Source organism: Danio aesculapii, chromosome 19 (assembly GCF_903798145.1).
Source record: "Danio aesculapii chromosome 19, fDanAes4.1, whole genome shotgun sequence".
NCBI lineage: Eukaryota > Metazoa > Chordata > Actinopteri > Cypriniformes > Danionidae > Danio > Danio aesculapii.
In genome coordinates, this window is record NC_079453.1 from 1,222,760 (window position 1) to 1,240,085 (window position 17,326).

Below are 17,326 nucleotides of genomic sequence, written 5' to 3' on the forward strand. Positions count from 1 at the left end.
CCCCACAGTCCAAACACATGAGCTATAGGGGAATTGATGAACTAAATTGGCCGTAGTGTGTGTGTAAGAATGAGTGTGTACGGGTGTTTCCCAGTACTGGGTTGCAGCTGGAAGGGCATCCGCTGTGTAAAACATGTTGGAATAGTTGTCGGTTCATTCCACTGTGGTGACCTCTGATAAATAAAGGGACTAAGCTGAAGGAAAATGAATGAATGAACATAAAACAATTAAGTTGTCCAAAAAAAAACAGAGGATTGTGTTGATTCAGCTCATTTTAAATGAGTAGCTGGAGCTGGAAGCAGAAATAAATTAGATGAATCATCCAAAAGTCAGTGCACGTAGCTTTTCTGTTTGTTTATTGTAATTATAAAACTAAAATGAATTCAAACAAACTAAATCATTCATTATTTTTCTTTTTTTCAGTTGATTTTTGGTGTGAAATATGACTTTATTGGGTTAATGTATTTACTAGCGTCAACAAACAAACCATACATGAATTACAGTAATGATTAATAATGTTAGTTGATGAACATGCAATCATTCATTGTTAGTTCTCATTAGTGCAATAACTTTGGATTTCTGATAATGCATTAATAAATTCTGCACAAATATTGTTCATTCTTAGTAAACGCATTAACTTATTGTAAAGCGTGATTCATTTTGATGACTGTAATGTTAGTCAACGCAGCAGGAATGCCGGACATCAGTGTTTATTGCATTTCACATGGAGCTCAGATCATCTGGTGTGTGTTTGTGTCTTACTTCACCCTCAGGCCTGTTTCTGCTGCTCCAAACTGAAACTCAATCACTCGAATGCAACGCATGCATGTGTTTGTGCATCAGTATTTCTCTACAGTTCGGTTTTCATCATCACAGGCCTGACGTCGAGCGCTTTAAAAGGGACCTATTATGCAAGAATCACTTTGTGTGTCAGCAGTGTGTGAATATATCCAGCTTCTAATGGTAAACATGTATTAATTGTGTTTGTTATAATCAGACTTGATTAAAACAGTCTGCAGAAACACTTTGATTGACATTCTCCCTTTGTATGATGTCATCAGAGGGGGAAAGCCCCGCCCACTAGTGACCATCTCTCCCTCATTAGCATAGGACATCAGTTTTGAATCTGCCACTATGCTGAAAAACAGGCATTTGTAGCTCCGCCCTCTTCTGAAAAGACCACAATCTCATTTGCATTTAAAGCGACAGTCACCAAAACACCACACAATTAGGTTCAAAGCCTGAAAGGGTCAGTTCAGAGAGTTAGAGAACATTCTCTGTGTGCTATTTTCAGCTCAAACTACACACACACGCTCTCGAGACATCAGTTTTTCTCCTAAATAATGCATAATAGGTCTCCTTTAAATCGTCTTTGCACATTTATTAGCCTTTCTGTTTACTCTGTGCATTATTGTTATGAGTGTTTGAAATATATCAGCTCTAAATGCAGTCTCGGGGGTTTGGGGTTTGCTTTCTCTTTGAAAGCTTTAATAAATCTCTCTTTCTATTGTTTTTCTCCTCTCGTATGTCGGTGTCTTATTGTTGATTTTACTGTGAACATTTATTGATGGAAGAAAGAGCCACAAACAGACTTTTTTCATCAGTTTAATGAATCACTACTGTAGTATCGTCTGTTTACAGAGCAATAAATACATTATTTACACATCTATAAATGCAGCCTGTGATTTATACAGTGACACACACACAACATGTGCTGCTACATCAATAAAGATGATCAGTATTAATATTATGATTAACAGATGATGGAGTTATTTTGCTCATTTCTTTTCATCATCATCATCATCATATGAATCTGAAATGCCTGACACATTTATAATGCATTATATTTATTAGGGGTGTAACGGTGCATGTGTTCATATATAATTAGATTTAGTATATTTTGCATCTTTTTTTCATATTTTTGGTATCTGATAAATTGCGATTTCATGTTATAATTTGGAATTAATAAACAATATTATAATAAATAATAACATTTATCAAGAAGAAAAAAATATTATTTTATTCATTATTAGTTTTAAAGTCAATCAATTTTACACTTTTATATTACAGAGATAGTTTACAGAATTGAGAAAACACTGTAATGCCATTATAATTATTATGAAATAAATAAATCAGAATCAGAGCCACAATTTGAGTGTAAAAGTGCACGTGTTCATATATGCTTGGATTGAATTATGAATTATTTTGAATTATTTTTAATCTAATAAATAAATCACAACTTAATGTTATGATTTGATAATGATAATATTTATCATGAAGAAAAAAAAACATCACAAATTATTTTAAGTATTTTATTGATATATTTATAATTATTTTTATTTGTATTATTCATTATTATTTTTTAAATTAATTAATTGCATACTTTAACATTACAGTAATAGTTTACAGAATTGACTATTGTTTTCATATCAGTATAATTTAATTGATTTGTTCAGTAAAATACTATTTAATAATAATAATAATAAAATGAAAAGGCTTTTTATATATAATTTGGCCCCTGTTTTACTGTAAAGCTGTGATTTCTGTGTAGTTACACCCCTAATATTTACACATTTGGTCCACAATAATACAGTATTTAATGCCAAATATAAGAGTTTTAGTTAATAATAACAGCAGGAATGCCCACATATAAGGCAAATAATTCAGATTTTAATCATTAATATTGCAGCAACACTAATAGCACACTGGACACACTGTAAAAATCAATTTTACTCCATTTTACTTTTGAAAATGTGAGTGAACCTGTTGCCTTGAATTATAAAAATTAAGTTAAGCCAATTTAACTGTTCCAAGTTACAATTACATTTTTTAAGTTCAGTAACAGATGCTATTATTAAAACTCAAAATGAGTGTCTTTGTTTGGTCACTTTGGTCTTGATTTAGTTTGAACGAATTATTCATCTACAAGCATTTGTACAATTATTAAGGAACATTTCTTTTAATTGAGTAAATAATGCATCCCCAATTAGACAATCTCTCCAGTCCTGTAATGAATGAAGCTAATAACTCCTCAGACAGCACATGAAGTTTATATATATATATATATATATATATATCTTCTACATATATAAACACAGAAGTGAATGGCGTCACATTGCCAGGGACTTCACATCCTCACATTCTGTCGGACTCAGGAAGCGTTTGGTGTTTTGCATGATGAACAGACACGTGATATGCATTCTCTCTATGATTATTGTATCCATATTAACAATATTAGCTGCTCTACGAGTCTCTTGGTCGAGCACAGGAAGAACTAGAAGATTTCACAGGAAGTAAAGACCTGAAACCTCATCCTTCAGCCCTGATAATCATGAGCATAAACGGCTTTCATCCTGAAAGATCCACATGAACGAAATGAAAAACAGAAATACTGTAGTAGTTTATAGTACACACACTTGGGAAAAATTGGGGGTTGTTTTAACCCAATTTTGGGTCAAATATAGACTAACCAGAACATTGGGTTAAAAAGTGTGATTTAAACCGAGAAAAAGAACCCAACATTGGGTTATGACAAGCCAGCATGTTTGGTGGTGATTCTACAGTTGCTATTGTAACACAGCAACTACACTAACTGGACTGTTGTGGTGATTCTACGGTTGCTATGGTAACAAAGCAACTGCAGTAATTGATCTGTTGTGTTGTTTCTACAGTTGCTATGGCAACACAGCAACTACACTAATTGGTCTAGTGTGGTGATTCTACAGTTGCTATGGTAACAGCAACTACAGTAATGGATCTGTTGTGGCGATTGTTCAGTTGCTATGGTAACACAGCAACTACAGTAATGGATCTGTTGTGGCGATTGTTCAGTTGCTATGGTAACACAGCAACTGCAGTAATTGATCTGTTGTGGTGATTCTACAGTTGCTATGGTAACACAGCCACTACAGTTATGGATATGTTGTGGCGATTGTTCAGTTGCTTTGGTAACACAGTAACTACAGTAATGGATCTGTTGTGGTGATTGTTCAGTTGCTATGGTAACACAGCAACTACAGTAATTGGTCTGTTGTGGTGATTCTACAGTTGCTATGGTAACACAGCAACTACAGTAATGGATCTGTTGTGGCGATTGTTCAGTTACTATGGTAAAACAGCAACTACAGTAATGGATCTGTTGTGGCGATTGTTCACTTGCTATGGTAACAGCAACTACACTAATTGGTCTAGTGTGGTGATTCTACAGTTGCTATGGTAACAGCAACTACAGTAATGGATCTGTTGTGGCGATTGTTCAGTTGCTATGGTAACAGCAACTACAGTAATGGATCTGTTGTGGTGATTGTTCAGTTGCTATGGTAACACAGCAACTACAGTAATGGATCTGTTGTGGCGATTGTTCAGTTGCTATGGTAACACAGAAACTGCAGTAATTGATCTTTTGTGGTTATTCTACAGTTGCTATGGTAACACAGCCACTACAGTGATGGATATGTTGTGGCGATTGTTCAGTTGCTATGGTAACACAGTAACTACAGTAATGGATCTGCTGTGGTGATTGTTCAGTTGCTATGGTAACATAGCAACTACAGTAATGGATCTGTTGTGGCGATTGTTCACTTGCTCATGGTAACAGCAACTACAGTAATTGGTCTGTTGTGGTGATTCTACAGTTGCTATGGTAACACAGCAACTACAGTAATGGATCTGTTGTGGCGATTGTTCAGTTGCTATGGTAACACAGCAACTACATTAATTGATGATCTGTTGTGGTGATGCTACAGTTGCTATGGTAACACAACCACTGTAGTAATATAAACAAATGACTAAATACTGTAGTTTTCCACCACTATAATGTATATTAATAAAGCACAGTTTACAGTTTGTAGTTCTTTCCTGCAGTTAAATTCATATGCTAGCAGTTCATGTTTAAATCTATATTTTGCCCTAAATCTCAAATTAAAAAAATGAATTAAAAAGTACTCCTGGAACCAAAAGTATTAAATACATGGACGGCACTAATGCTCTGTATTGTTAGTCGTTCCCCAGTCCTCTGTCTCATGTTCTAAATGCATCAGATTCAGGGCTGAAGGACCGGTTTCATTGGTGTTCATTCGTTCGGCTACAGGAAGTTACATCATCATTGGACGTCTGCATGCATAAGGATCTGTGGCATAAACCGTAACTGCTCTTCCAGAATGTCCGTGCTTGAAGGTTTGCTGTCATTATTGCAGGTCTGCCGCCACACGCAGAGCTCACAGTGCTGGAGGACTGAAGCAGGAAGTGATGTTGCTGAGACGTTAAACACCAGTCAGCAATCAGACTCGAGGGTCCGGAAGATGTGGCCGGAAAAATGTCATTTTAAATATAGATGTGAAATGAGTTTTTCAACTTTTTCAGAAAAGAAAAAAAAAAAGCTTATTTAATTAAAAATCTAGATAAATCTCAAGTTGTTTCAAGAACAATCGCCAGCTCATATTTATTTTGTTTTTGCATTAAATATTAGAACACATTACAATAAGCTTTCACGTTTTAATTTTAATAGTGCATGTTAATTTTAACATGTAATACTGCATTATTAAAATCTAAACAATTATCTGTTAATACTAGTTAATGTACTGTGAACATTCATAAATAGGGTAAATATATATTCTCTCTCTCTCTCTCTCTCTCTCTCTATATATATATATATATATATATATATATATATATATATATATATATATACAGTTGAAGTCAGAGTTATTATTTTCTTCCACAATTTCTGTTTTCAATTTCCGATATACAGCCACATCGTACTGCTGCTCGTGTGATACTGCTCATATATACAATGCTCATTATTAGCTCATGCTAACTAATAAATGTTTATTGTAATGTGTTGTCATAAATAATGCTGTCACATCATCTTGTCAGCAAAATTGTTCTGCGCTTTATTTTTGCCATTATTTTTCTTTCTTATTTATCTTGTAATCAAAGCCTTTATTTCATATCTTGAGTCTAAATATGAGCCGGACATGTTCAATCTGAGATTCATCCAACAGCGACGACTTTGTAGATTTTTTTCATGTATCTTTAATATTTGAACATGAAATATAAATGAATGATTTCATATTTTAGAAGAATCTCTAGTTTATATTTTCATGTTAAATCATCATTAATATTTTAATATATATATAATGAGTCTGTAATGTGCAATTTTTAATACTGAATAATAAATATAAATAATTCTGTAGGTCATTATTTCATATATGGTGGATCTTTGGCATGACAGTATATCCTTTAAAACAAGTCAAACTCTTAGTGTTCTCTGTGCAATGAAAGAAAAGGAAGTGAATTCAGTGTCAGGTCTTAGATCAGTTGGACCCTCATTAGATGTGTGCGCGTGTCACTCATTCCCTCTTGTGCGTGTGTGTCTGTGTGAGGTGTGGTGACGTGTGATGAAGCACCAGGAGTCCAGAGAGCGTCAGAGAGATTCCCACCCACCACAGAGCCACGTGAGTCTCTCCGAAGATCAGCTGACCCAGAAACGCCTGAAAGACACACACACACACACACACACTTTTAGCCTCTTTAAGCTATATTTGTTTTCGATAGTCTACAGAACAAACCATCGTTATACAATAACTTGCCTAATTACCCTAACCTGCCTAGTTACCCTAATTAACCTAGTTAAGCCTTTAAATGTCACATTAAGCTGAATACTAGTGTCTTGAAGAATATCTAGTCTAATATTATTTACTGTCATCATGACAAAGAGAAAATAAATCAGTTATTAGAGATGAGTTATTAAAACTATTATGATTAGAAATGTGATTAGAAATGTGGGGCTAATAATTCTCACTTCAACTGTATATATATATATATATATGTTCTTGCGATTGTTTTAGAACTTCCGATTCAGTCGCCTATGGGAGAAATGACTAGGAATAACGGCAGAAAACAGTCAAACTACTGGCTCTACAAACAAGTGTTTGCATGACTATCCAGACAAAATTGGATAATATAAGGGAAGGCAAGTTTATTTATATAGTACATTTCACACACAGTGGCAATTCAAAGTGCTTTACATAAACAGGAATAAAAGAAACAAGTATAAGAGAAATAAAAACAAATAATAAAAATGGTAAAAAAATATAAATAAAAAAAGCAAAAAAACTGATAAAATGTGTTATAAAAGAATGAAAAAGAAGAGAAAAACCATAATATAATAGGGAAAAATCCGTTTGCAACATTAAGCAGCGAGACGAGCTGTTTTACCGTCTAAAAATGAATGGAAGTGAACGAGACCTGGAAGTCTCAAGCCAAAAAGATTCAAATGGCTGCGCCCAGTCGTACACAGAGGTAAATAATATTGTAAATAAGGTAAATAATATTGTAAGAAATGGGATATTTTTTTGTTTTTCCTCCTGATGCGCTCAACAAGCAACCAAATGAACAGAGAAGGTCAACTTCACACCTTTCTCCAAATTTCAGGAGATAAAATTTTGACCCTCAAGCATGACCATAACTCTCTCCAGATTTCAGGAGGTAGCATATTGACTCTATGATAGTCATGCTGACACTACAAACCTCAAATGTGTGCTTTGCATTCAGAAATAATGTGCACCTAGCAGAGAGAGAAGGTGGGCCTAATCAACTACCCTCTTACCTAATAGGCCGACCTTTGGCCAGCACCCAGATTTTGACTATAAAAGTGAAGGTTTCTTGCTGAAACATCGGAAGGTCAGCAGTGGGACAAGTGCACATCGCCTGCCATTCTCAGACACACATGTTGGTTTTCCAAAGTGACTGCAACAGGCTCGCCAGTCTTTGAAGAGGAAACTGATGGCACGTCTCTGAGGTTGTATATACTTCTATCAAATTGCTTGGGGTTTCATTACCTGTCTTTTATTGATGTAATCATTATTACTCATCTTTATTTCGCATTTTAAGCCTTTTATGCAGTTTTGTCGTATTTTGATTAATGATATTGATGAGTATTATTTATGATTATTGACAATTATTGTGATAATTGATATCAGCTGTGTGTACCAGCAATAAACAGTCGTATTGCTTGATCGGTGTGGTGTTTGGACCATTATTGGTGCCTTCTTTTGTCGATTAGCATCTCACTTGCATAAACACAAACTTTTTGATATGCGGAAACATTTTACATACTAAAATTTGGGGCATACTAAAACAAATAAAAATAAATGTCAAATATATGCTCTGAGGAAATTTGATTAAGAATTATACTTTAAGATAATATTTTACATTCGTTATATAAACCAGATCATCACGAAATCGTCCTACTATTTTCACGTTTGAATAATGTATACATGTCGAGTGTGAGTGGACATGTTTTCAGCTCTAGCAGAGTGAAAGCGTGTGGATGGAGTGCTGCTACTCACGGAGGAGATGAGGTTGGATGCGGTGGTGGTCACAGTGGTGCGAGCGGACGAACACGAGCTCCGCAGCGCTTTGGCCAGAAACGTCCACATGACGGCGTTACAGGTGAACAGCAGCCCGCCGCACAGCAGACGCAGAGGGATGTGCAGCTGAACACACACACACACACACGCAGCTGTTATTACACCGCAATATTCACGAAACTGCACTTTAATATTGAAGCCCGCGTGAAGCAGGAGTTGCTGACACTTATTTCAGTATGCTGATGCACTTCTGAATGAAAGGGGGCGGGGCTTTCCTTTGCAGATCATTCCCTTGTATCAAACTACAGCCGAGGTCACACTAGAGTTTGAGCATGCGAATGATTAGACGTTAAAAAAGCGAGCGATTGCTTTAAATTTGACCGTTTACCTTATCGTTAGTTAGTTATAAGGGGATTATGCTTAAAAAAGAGCTACACCCACATAACAAATGACTGCTTCACACAGACTTCATGGCTGTGTCCAAAATCACCTGCTACTCTAGTATGTACTAGATTTGAATTTTAAGTTACTACATGACCGAGGGACCGTGTTGACAGATGTAGTTGACAGATTCCAGTGCAAAAGCTGTCCAAAACCCACCCAAACGCACAAACAACTGCCCTTACTGTTAAAGGCTATCAATGGGGGTGGCTGTGGCGATCTTAAAGGGGAAATGAAGCACTCAGTCATGTGTACATTATTTTGTAAATTGATTTCAGCTTTAACTGAAATATATCCTCGATTAATGTAAGCATTTAGCAGAAAACGGCATGTTTTGCTATAGCTTTTAGACCTAGGGAGCCGGCATCTTGGAATATCGCTGTGTCTGATGTCAAGGGGTTGGTTCCGTTCCCTCAGCTGAACAGATACAGTGGAAGTGAAGGACTGAACACGGAGACTGGAAAGCCTAATTTAACCCAATGCGTGAAGCTGTGGACGTGGAGCTGCTGCAAATACAAGCATCAGATGTGCGTCTTAGACAGGCAGTCAGGCAGCATAATACAGAGAGTGGAGCAAAGCGCATCAAATGATCGGTAGATAATAGAAAAAAAAAGAAAAATAGAATAAATACATATATCTTTATATTAGACGCACATCTGATGCTTGTATTTGCAGCAGCTCCATGTCCAAATCAAATCGAGATGTTGGTTAGAAAAAAAAACTCCTTTTAATTTGGAAAATATTCCCTCCATCGCATACTGTTGCTAGAACACGACTTAAGTCAGTCTCGCTCATCAATCTGGCAACCTGCGCTTGCATTTGTTTTGATCCAGGAATGTAATACCTAGTTCAACCACTGGGTGTCAAACGTACAAACTGCACCTTTAATATCCTGATTACACAATTTAGTTGTCTTCAGTAAATGATTAGCCTAATTGATGATTAATTGAAACGCTATTAATGTTGTTTGTGTTGTGACCAAATGCAGCGCGTCTCTTCAGTTGTCTGTTGTGAGAATTTGCAGCACATGTGCTGTCAAACTGATGAGGATCGTTTCTTAATTTGCTGGTGTTTTTGTGATTGCATGTGTTTTCTTGAATTGCAGCACGTTAAGCTCTCTCGGCCACCGTAAAATTGAGACATACTACTATTATATTTACATATTTATACTACCATAATATTTATGGAAGTGTGTGATTTCGAATGCAGCCTATAAATTCGAACATACTACTCGGCTCGCATTCTGTTTTTAAAGTCCCAATGAACCGGAAGCTGCGATCGCTATTTTTTTCGTGATGTGACACAGTTCCTAGAAAAACGAAATATTAATTGAGAAATCAGTGGCCGTGGCTTGTTTTTTCTACCGCGCGCTGAATTAATGTAGTAAAGTAGACATTTTATTCAGAATGATGGTGAAAGGGGTTTCAGAAGAGTTATTACAACCTAACAGACTCCTCCTGCTCACCATTTCTGTTTGTTGTCAAAACTGGTTGAGTATGTTAGCCACGCTCATTAGCTCAAAATCACGTAGTCTGATAATTTAACTGAAAACAAACAGGAAGTGCATTTTCAGATTTCAATTAAAGATTAGACGGGTAAACTATTTGTTTTTAATGACATGCACAGATAAATTGTTCACCACAAAACTAAACTCGCACAAAACTCACAAAATCAATATGGTTTCTTTTGATTTCTTGGGGACTTTAATGTACTATAAAGTATTGAAGTACGCGATTTCTGACGCTGCCTATGAATTCAGATGTACTACTCAGCACGCAAGCTGTTTTTAATATACTATATAGTAAGGAAGTAAGCAATTTCGGACGCAGCCTAAAACTTCGCGGATGTGTGACGTCATTAGCATGAACACACCACACACGCTCCGCATCACTAGTTAAACTTGATTATTTCTCTTAATTTGAACATTCTTCCAAACATTTCAGATAACACAAGTACATAAGTCTACATAATATATGACACTATTCTTGCGGGATTTTTAATATTTTCATAAAAACACACCTTAAACACTGTGACGGCACGTGCACGCGCACTGAAGGTCATGCGCGCCTGAGTGTCACGCATCATCATCATCAGTATTTTCAGAGTTATCGACAAGCATTATTAACAGTAGCATCATTAAGGGTGTTTGTGGTGTTTTATTATTTCTGTCACTCACCCAGTCGCACGCGCTCGTGTCACTATGTTGCGTGAATTTTCTCTGCTCGCCCCACGTGCGCATGCCCGTCTCACACACGCCCTTCAGATAGTCGGTGCCCAGTGACAGTTTGGCGGACGAGGAAGCAACGGCACCGAGAAAACCGGCCAGCAGCGCGTACAGGACACCGGGAAACATGACTTCAGATGACCCATCACACCTCCAGCGGTACTGCAGTGACAACAACCCAGACCAGCAGCATCAGCATCAGCATCAGCAGCAGCGGCGGCAGTAGCGGAAGCGAGCGCCGCCCCGGAGCATTCTGGGAACTGGAGTCCATGACGCGTTCGAGTGTTGTGAGTGTTATTTTTTACTATAGTAATAAACACCTTTTATATTTAATTCTGTCATGTAACATGGTTATACACAGAGATAGGTGAGAAATAATGCTATGTTATTGCCATGAACGTATATGTTATATATTAGATAAATCGTTGAGACGTTTCATATAGTACAATATATATAAATCCCACATATTTTCTATCTCCGAAATCCACTTCTTCATTCATTAAAAAAGTAATAAATAATTTTAATAATTTTCAAAGTAATATTTCACATTTTACTGTATTTTTCTGAAATAATTGCAGCACGTGTTGATTCTTTGTGACTGCAGGACAGATTCAGTGCTAATGAGCTGATCCTCCTCTCTCATGACCTTTCAGGGATGATCATGATGATTCCCCTTAAACGCCATTTCAAGAACACGATTTCAAACATTACGCTGTGAAATGAGACTTTAATAAGAGAAGGAAGGTCAGCTTTTCATTTTAAGGGTTTCATAGACCCATTAAAGTGATGGTGTTTTCTTACATTACAGATGGAGATTTTACCTGTTTTCTATCATATTGTGTACATTCTTATATTATTTATTATTTTTAATGTAATTTTTATTTTTAGGTTTTCAATTTAAGTTTTGGCCATTTTATTTCGTATCCTGAAAAAATAAAAAAAAATAAAAATATGTATATTTTTTGGGTGACACGGTGGCTCAGTGGTTAGCACTGTTGCCTCACAGCAAGAGGGTCACTGGTTCGAGTCCTGGCTGGGCCAGTTGGCGTTTCTCCCCGTGTTCTCCCCGTGTTGGCGTGGGTTTCCTCCGGGTGCTTCGGTTTCCCCCACAGTCCAAACACATGCGCTATAGGGGAACTGATGAACTAAATTGGCCGTAGTGTATGAGTGTGTGTGAATGTGAGAGTGTATGGGTGTTTCCCAGTACTGGGCTGCAGCTGGAAGGGCATCCACTGTGTGGAACATGTGCTGGAATAGTTGGCGGTGCATTCCGCTGTGGTGACCCCTGATGAATAAAGGGACTAAGCTGAAGGAAAATTAATAAATGTTTAAGTTTTAGTTATTTGATGTGCGTTTTTCTTAAATATTTTTATTTAGATTTTCCATTTAGTTATTTATTTTTATCTTATACTTTGATTCGTTTTGCATTCATTGGATCTTTACTGTTTAAATTGTTTTATTTAGTTTTTCATTCACTTTTATGTTATTTTTATATAATATTTTATATTTACATTTATTTGGGTAGTCTGGTTGTTTTTTGTAATGTTTATTTGCATTGAGTTTAGGTTTTAGTCATTGTCTGTGCGTTACCTTTATGCCTTTTTAGTTTTTTATTAAGGCTTTTCATTCATGTGTTCATTTGTATTTTATTTTTAACAGTGCTTTTATTTATTTATTTTACAGTTTTATTTAGATTTTTCATTTAATTATTTATTTTTATCTTACTACTCACATTTTTTGATTAGTTTGTTTGTTTTTTTAATAATGCTTATTTGGATTAATCAGATCTTTATCTGTTAATTTATTTTCCACTTAAAACCATTTCAGGGGTGGCACAGTGGTGCAGTAGGTAGCCTAACAGCAAGAAGGTTGCTGGTTCGAGCCTCAGCTGGGCCAGTTGGCGTTTCTGTGTGGCGTTTGCATGTTCTCTCCGTGTTGGCGTGGGTTTCCTCCGGGTGCTCCGGTTTCCCCCACAGTCCAAACACATGCGCTATAGGGGAATTGATTAACTAAATTGGCCGTAGTGTATGAGTGTGTGTGTGAATGTGAGAGTGTATGGATGTTTTCCAGTAATGGGTTGCAGCTGGAAGGGAATAAAGGGACTAAGCCGAAGGAAAATGAATGAAGTCAATGTGTACAAACCACACAGCGATGACTTTTTCTACAATAAGGGCATTATGAATCAAATTTAAGGTAAGTGTGTGTCATTTATAATTTTACAGGTTTATTAGTGGTGTAATGTATTAATTTGTCCAGTAGAGGACGCTACACCACTGTAACTGAATAAATGTTTCCTCAAAGTTCCTTAAATGTCAGTGGTTTGTTTCTGTGGACCAGTTTATCATGTTTGTCAATAGTTTGGTACCATTAGGAAGTGCAAACTTCTGTTCCTCTTCATATCCCCAGTCATGTTTTTATCTGTCAAAAAAAGAGAGTATATTGCAAATGAAAAGAGCAAGTTGTTGAGTTAGACAAAGCTAATGAGGTAAAGTTGGTTTTATATTCGCAACATTCATTAACACTTTAGACGTGCTCCCTATATTGTTTACTGCTCTACTTTGAATATTCAGTCTAAAACTGCATACAGGGATGTCTTCAACACAACATTAGCACCATTTAACTGACTGTGAACACTGTACTTTGATATTCATTGGCTGATAATATGACTTCCCTATTTGGCATACATTTCTGAAATTATATTATTAAGGAGAAAGTCTGAATATGTGAATATAAAAGCAACTACACCTCAATGAAAAAGCTCCATCTGTGAAAAGTCCTGCAGAACTTCTGGTGTCAGACTGAGCTGTGTGTTTTCATAACTGCAGAGATCATACGTCTTGAGACTAATATTCGCTCATTAGCACAGTCGAGAACGAACGGCTGGAGAAACTGAACAAAGTCCAGAGGATGAGAAGAAGATCATGTTTCTGTGAAGGAACAACAGACTGAAGCCATTAAAGCTGGTCAGCGGTCACTGATTCTGCCCCAACTGCAGGATAATTGAGGAGGATTCACCTGAAGAACATGAGGAGGTCATTACTAAGATAGATAGACACAGACAGACAGACAGACAGACAGACAGACAGACAGACAGACAGACAGACAGACAGACAGACAGACAGACAGACAGACAGACAGACAGACAGATAGACAGATAGATAGATAGATAGATAGATAGATAGATAGATAGATAGATAGATAGATAGATACAGTAGATAGACAGACAGACCCTACTGAAAAAAACAGGCTGGTTGGCTGGTTTTAGCTGGTCGACCAGCCTGGTTTTACAGGGGTTTTGGCCGTTTCCAGGCTGGTTTTCAGCCATTTCCAGCCTGGTCTTAGATGGTTAGCCTGAGTGATGATCAGATTAAACCAGCTTGACCACCCTAGCCAGGCTGGGAGCCCAGCCAAAACTATCTATGTCCAGTTTAAACCATTTTCCAGCCTGAGCAGCTAAGACCAGGCTGGAAATGGCTGGAAACCAGCCTGGAAATGGTCAAAACCCCTCTAAAACCAGACTGGTCAACCAGCTAAAACCAGCCTAGGCTGGTTCAAGCTGGATTTTTCAGCAGGGAAATAGATAGATAGATAGATAGATAGATAGATAGATAGATAGATAGATAGATAGATAGATAGATAGATAGATAGATAGATAGATAGATAGATAGATAGATAGATAGATAGATAGATAGATAGATAGATGCACAGAAACACACCTCTGCTGCAGCTCTTTCACATACTGTACATCGCAGCTCATCCTCATCATCTTCACACTGCAATGCAGGATCTGCCTCTTATGAGCTCAAACTGCTGCAGGACACTGTATGAATGCACTTGCATAATTTCAAACTGCTAAAAACTGGATATAAATATCCTACATAATATTCAAAATCAGGTTTGCTTTGTTGTTTGTTGGTATGACTATAAAATAATATAAATTTATATAAATAAAAAAAATAATATAAATAAAATATATATTTAAAAAAAATATATATATATTTATGATCTGTTTTTTGTCCTGTCTCTGTTATCCTGTTGCACTGTAAAGCTCTGTCACCAAAACAAATTCCTCGTATTTGTGAACATACCTGGCGATAAAGCTCTTTCTGATTCTGAAATTATCATAATAATAATAATGAATACTCACATTTATTTCATTTCAACTGTGACATTACAATACTAATAAACCATCCAACTTTTGTAACTATTGTAATAAAAAAGTATTTAAGAAAAATGTATATATTTATTTTATTTTATACATTGCAAGTGCGAAATTACTAAAAACACTACTATTCATGGCTGTCTTCATTTCTTTACTTTCATACTATAAACATACTGTAAAATCTCAAGTTTACAATAGAATATTTACTGACAATTTACTTCCTTTTAAAACTATTAAACATTTGTTTTGATCATTTTAGGGATAATTAAAAAATAGAATTACAGTTCTTCAAACCTTTGTATGTTCTTTATTCTGTTAAACAATATTTCAAAGAAAGTTGAAAACCTGTAACCATTGACTTCCATGGTAGAAAAAACTAATACTATAGAGGTCAATGGTTACAGGTTTTCACCATTTTTCGAAACACCTTCTTCAGTTTAAGAAACTCATAAAGGTTTGAAACGGTTGAGTAAATGACAGAATTTTCATTTTCGGGTGAAAAATTAAAAGTAAAATTTAATTTTACTTTAAAAACGGCAAACAATTCATTCATTTTCCTTCAGCTTAGTCCCTTTATTCATCAGGGGTCACCACAGTGGAATCACCCGCCAACTTATCCAGCATATGTTTTACACAGCGGATGCCCTTCCAGCTGCAACCCAGTAGGGAACACCTATACACACACACACACACACACACACACACACACACTACAGCCAATTTAGTTAATCAATTCCCCTTAAGCGCATGTGTTTGGACTGTGGGGGAAACCAGAGCACCTGGAGGAAACCCACACCAACATGGGAGAACATGCAAACTCCACACAGAAACGAACTGGCCCAGCCAGGACTCAAACCAGCGACCTTCTTGCTGTGAGGTCACAGTGCTAACCACTGAGCCACCGTGTTGCCAAGCAAACAATTAACTTTCCCAGTAAAATTTATTTAAGCATTTTGGGTGAGCTATCCCTTGAAATATGTATTTTTTGCATTTTGCTAGTAAAGTGCTCCACACTGCATGATGCATGAAAAAAGGTTTGTTGTATTCTGTGTCTCCAAATCCACGATGAAGATTCAATATAGTGCTCTTGATTAATCACGCAGCCTGACTTTACTGTGTTTAGCATCTGACCTGAGCTTGACTCGACTTGTGCGTGCTCATATATTGATCTGCAGAGTGTTTGCTGTGTCGCAGATCCATCTCAGGCCTCCTGTAGTGAAACCTGAAGCTGTAGATTTGGTAAACACAGCACAGATCCATCAGTATCTCCATTTCTCAGCACGACTCGCATCGATTGGGTGTTTCGCGGACGCGTTTCTTTACCGCGCTAATGGACGGGGTAGAAGAGCGATGAGGATTTCAGCTTTTAAACCGCATTTTTCCAACAGGTCATTGTCAGGTAAATAGTTTACTAAGTCAAGAAGCCTCGAGCAAGCGAATAGATTTAAAGCCGTTAGTTTAGTCGTGTTTATTTAGCTGTTTCCGTCACGCAATGCCGTCAGTCCGCCATATTGGATTACGGAAAGTAAACAATGCCGATGACCTGACCGAAACTCGCGTTTTTTGTTGATTATTGCTGCTGAAAGTAGCTGTTTCCATCCAAATATGTGAAGCTACCTTGTGTACAAAACTTTAATGTCACACAAAACAAGCAGCAAGTCAGGGTAAAGTCATACATCATTATAGCATAACTTTTGTGACACCGTACAACAATAATTTAAATTTCCTTACTGAAAAAACAACCTGGTCTTAGCTGGTCAGGCTGGAAAATGACCAGCTAAAACCAGCCTAACCCGCCTGAATTAAGCTGGACATAGCTGATTTTGGCTGGGTTACCTGACCAGCAAATACCAGGCTGGAAATGACTGGAAACCAGCTTGTAAATGGCCAAAACCCTTCTAAAACCAGGTTGGTTGACCAGCTAAAACCAGCCAACCAGCTTTGGCTGGTTTAACCTCCTAGGGCTTGAGTGTACACATACGTGGACAGCACATTTTAGCTCTTAAGTGGCTATTGAAAATACTTTAAATGTTTTATATTTTGTTACAGACATAGCCTAGTGTCATCCTGCAACTGTTTTGCAGCATATAAAATGTCCCAAGCACTATTTTTAACTGTCCAAAATGG

At 36.8% G+C, this 17,326-nt stretch overlaps 1 protein-coding gene across 1 annotated transcript; it reads right to left on the reverse strand.

The window, feature by feature from the left end:
• Positions 1-5,704: 5,704 nt before the first annotated feature.
• LOC130247023 (transmembrane protein 42) lies at positions 5,705-11,229 on the reverse strand. The gene is made up of 3 exons (XM_056480203.1): positions 10,990-11,229; positions 8,352-8,498; positions 5,705-6,491 (listed from the first exon to the last, which is right to left on the reverse strand). The coding sequence occupies exons 1-3, from the start codon at positions 11,164-11,166 to the stop codon at positions 6,351-6,353; spliced, it is 465 nt and encodes a 154-aa protein (XP_056336178.1). The 5' UTR covers positions 11,167-11,229; the 3' UTR covers positions 5,705-6,350.
• Positions 11,230-17,326: the final 6,097 nt, after the last annotated feature.

What these genes read in the sequence shown, in the direction of transcription:
- LOC130247023 (XM_056480203.1), bottom strand. Translation starts at nt 11,166, where the DNA reads ATGTTTCCCGGTGTCCTGTACGCGCTGCTGGCCGGTTTTCTCGGTGCC. An exon ending in ACACGAGCGCGTGCGACTGG is followed by an intron (nt 8,499 to 10,989) that starts GTGAGTGACAGA and finishes GTGTGTGTTCAG; the next exon opens with CTGCACATCCCTCTGCGTCT. An exon ending in CATCCAACCTCATCTCCTCC is followed by an intron (nt 6,492 to 8,351) that starts GTGAGTAGCAGC and finishes TGTGTCTTTCAG; the next exon opens with GCGTTTCTGGGTCAGCTGAT.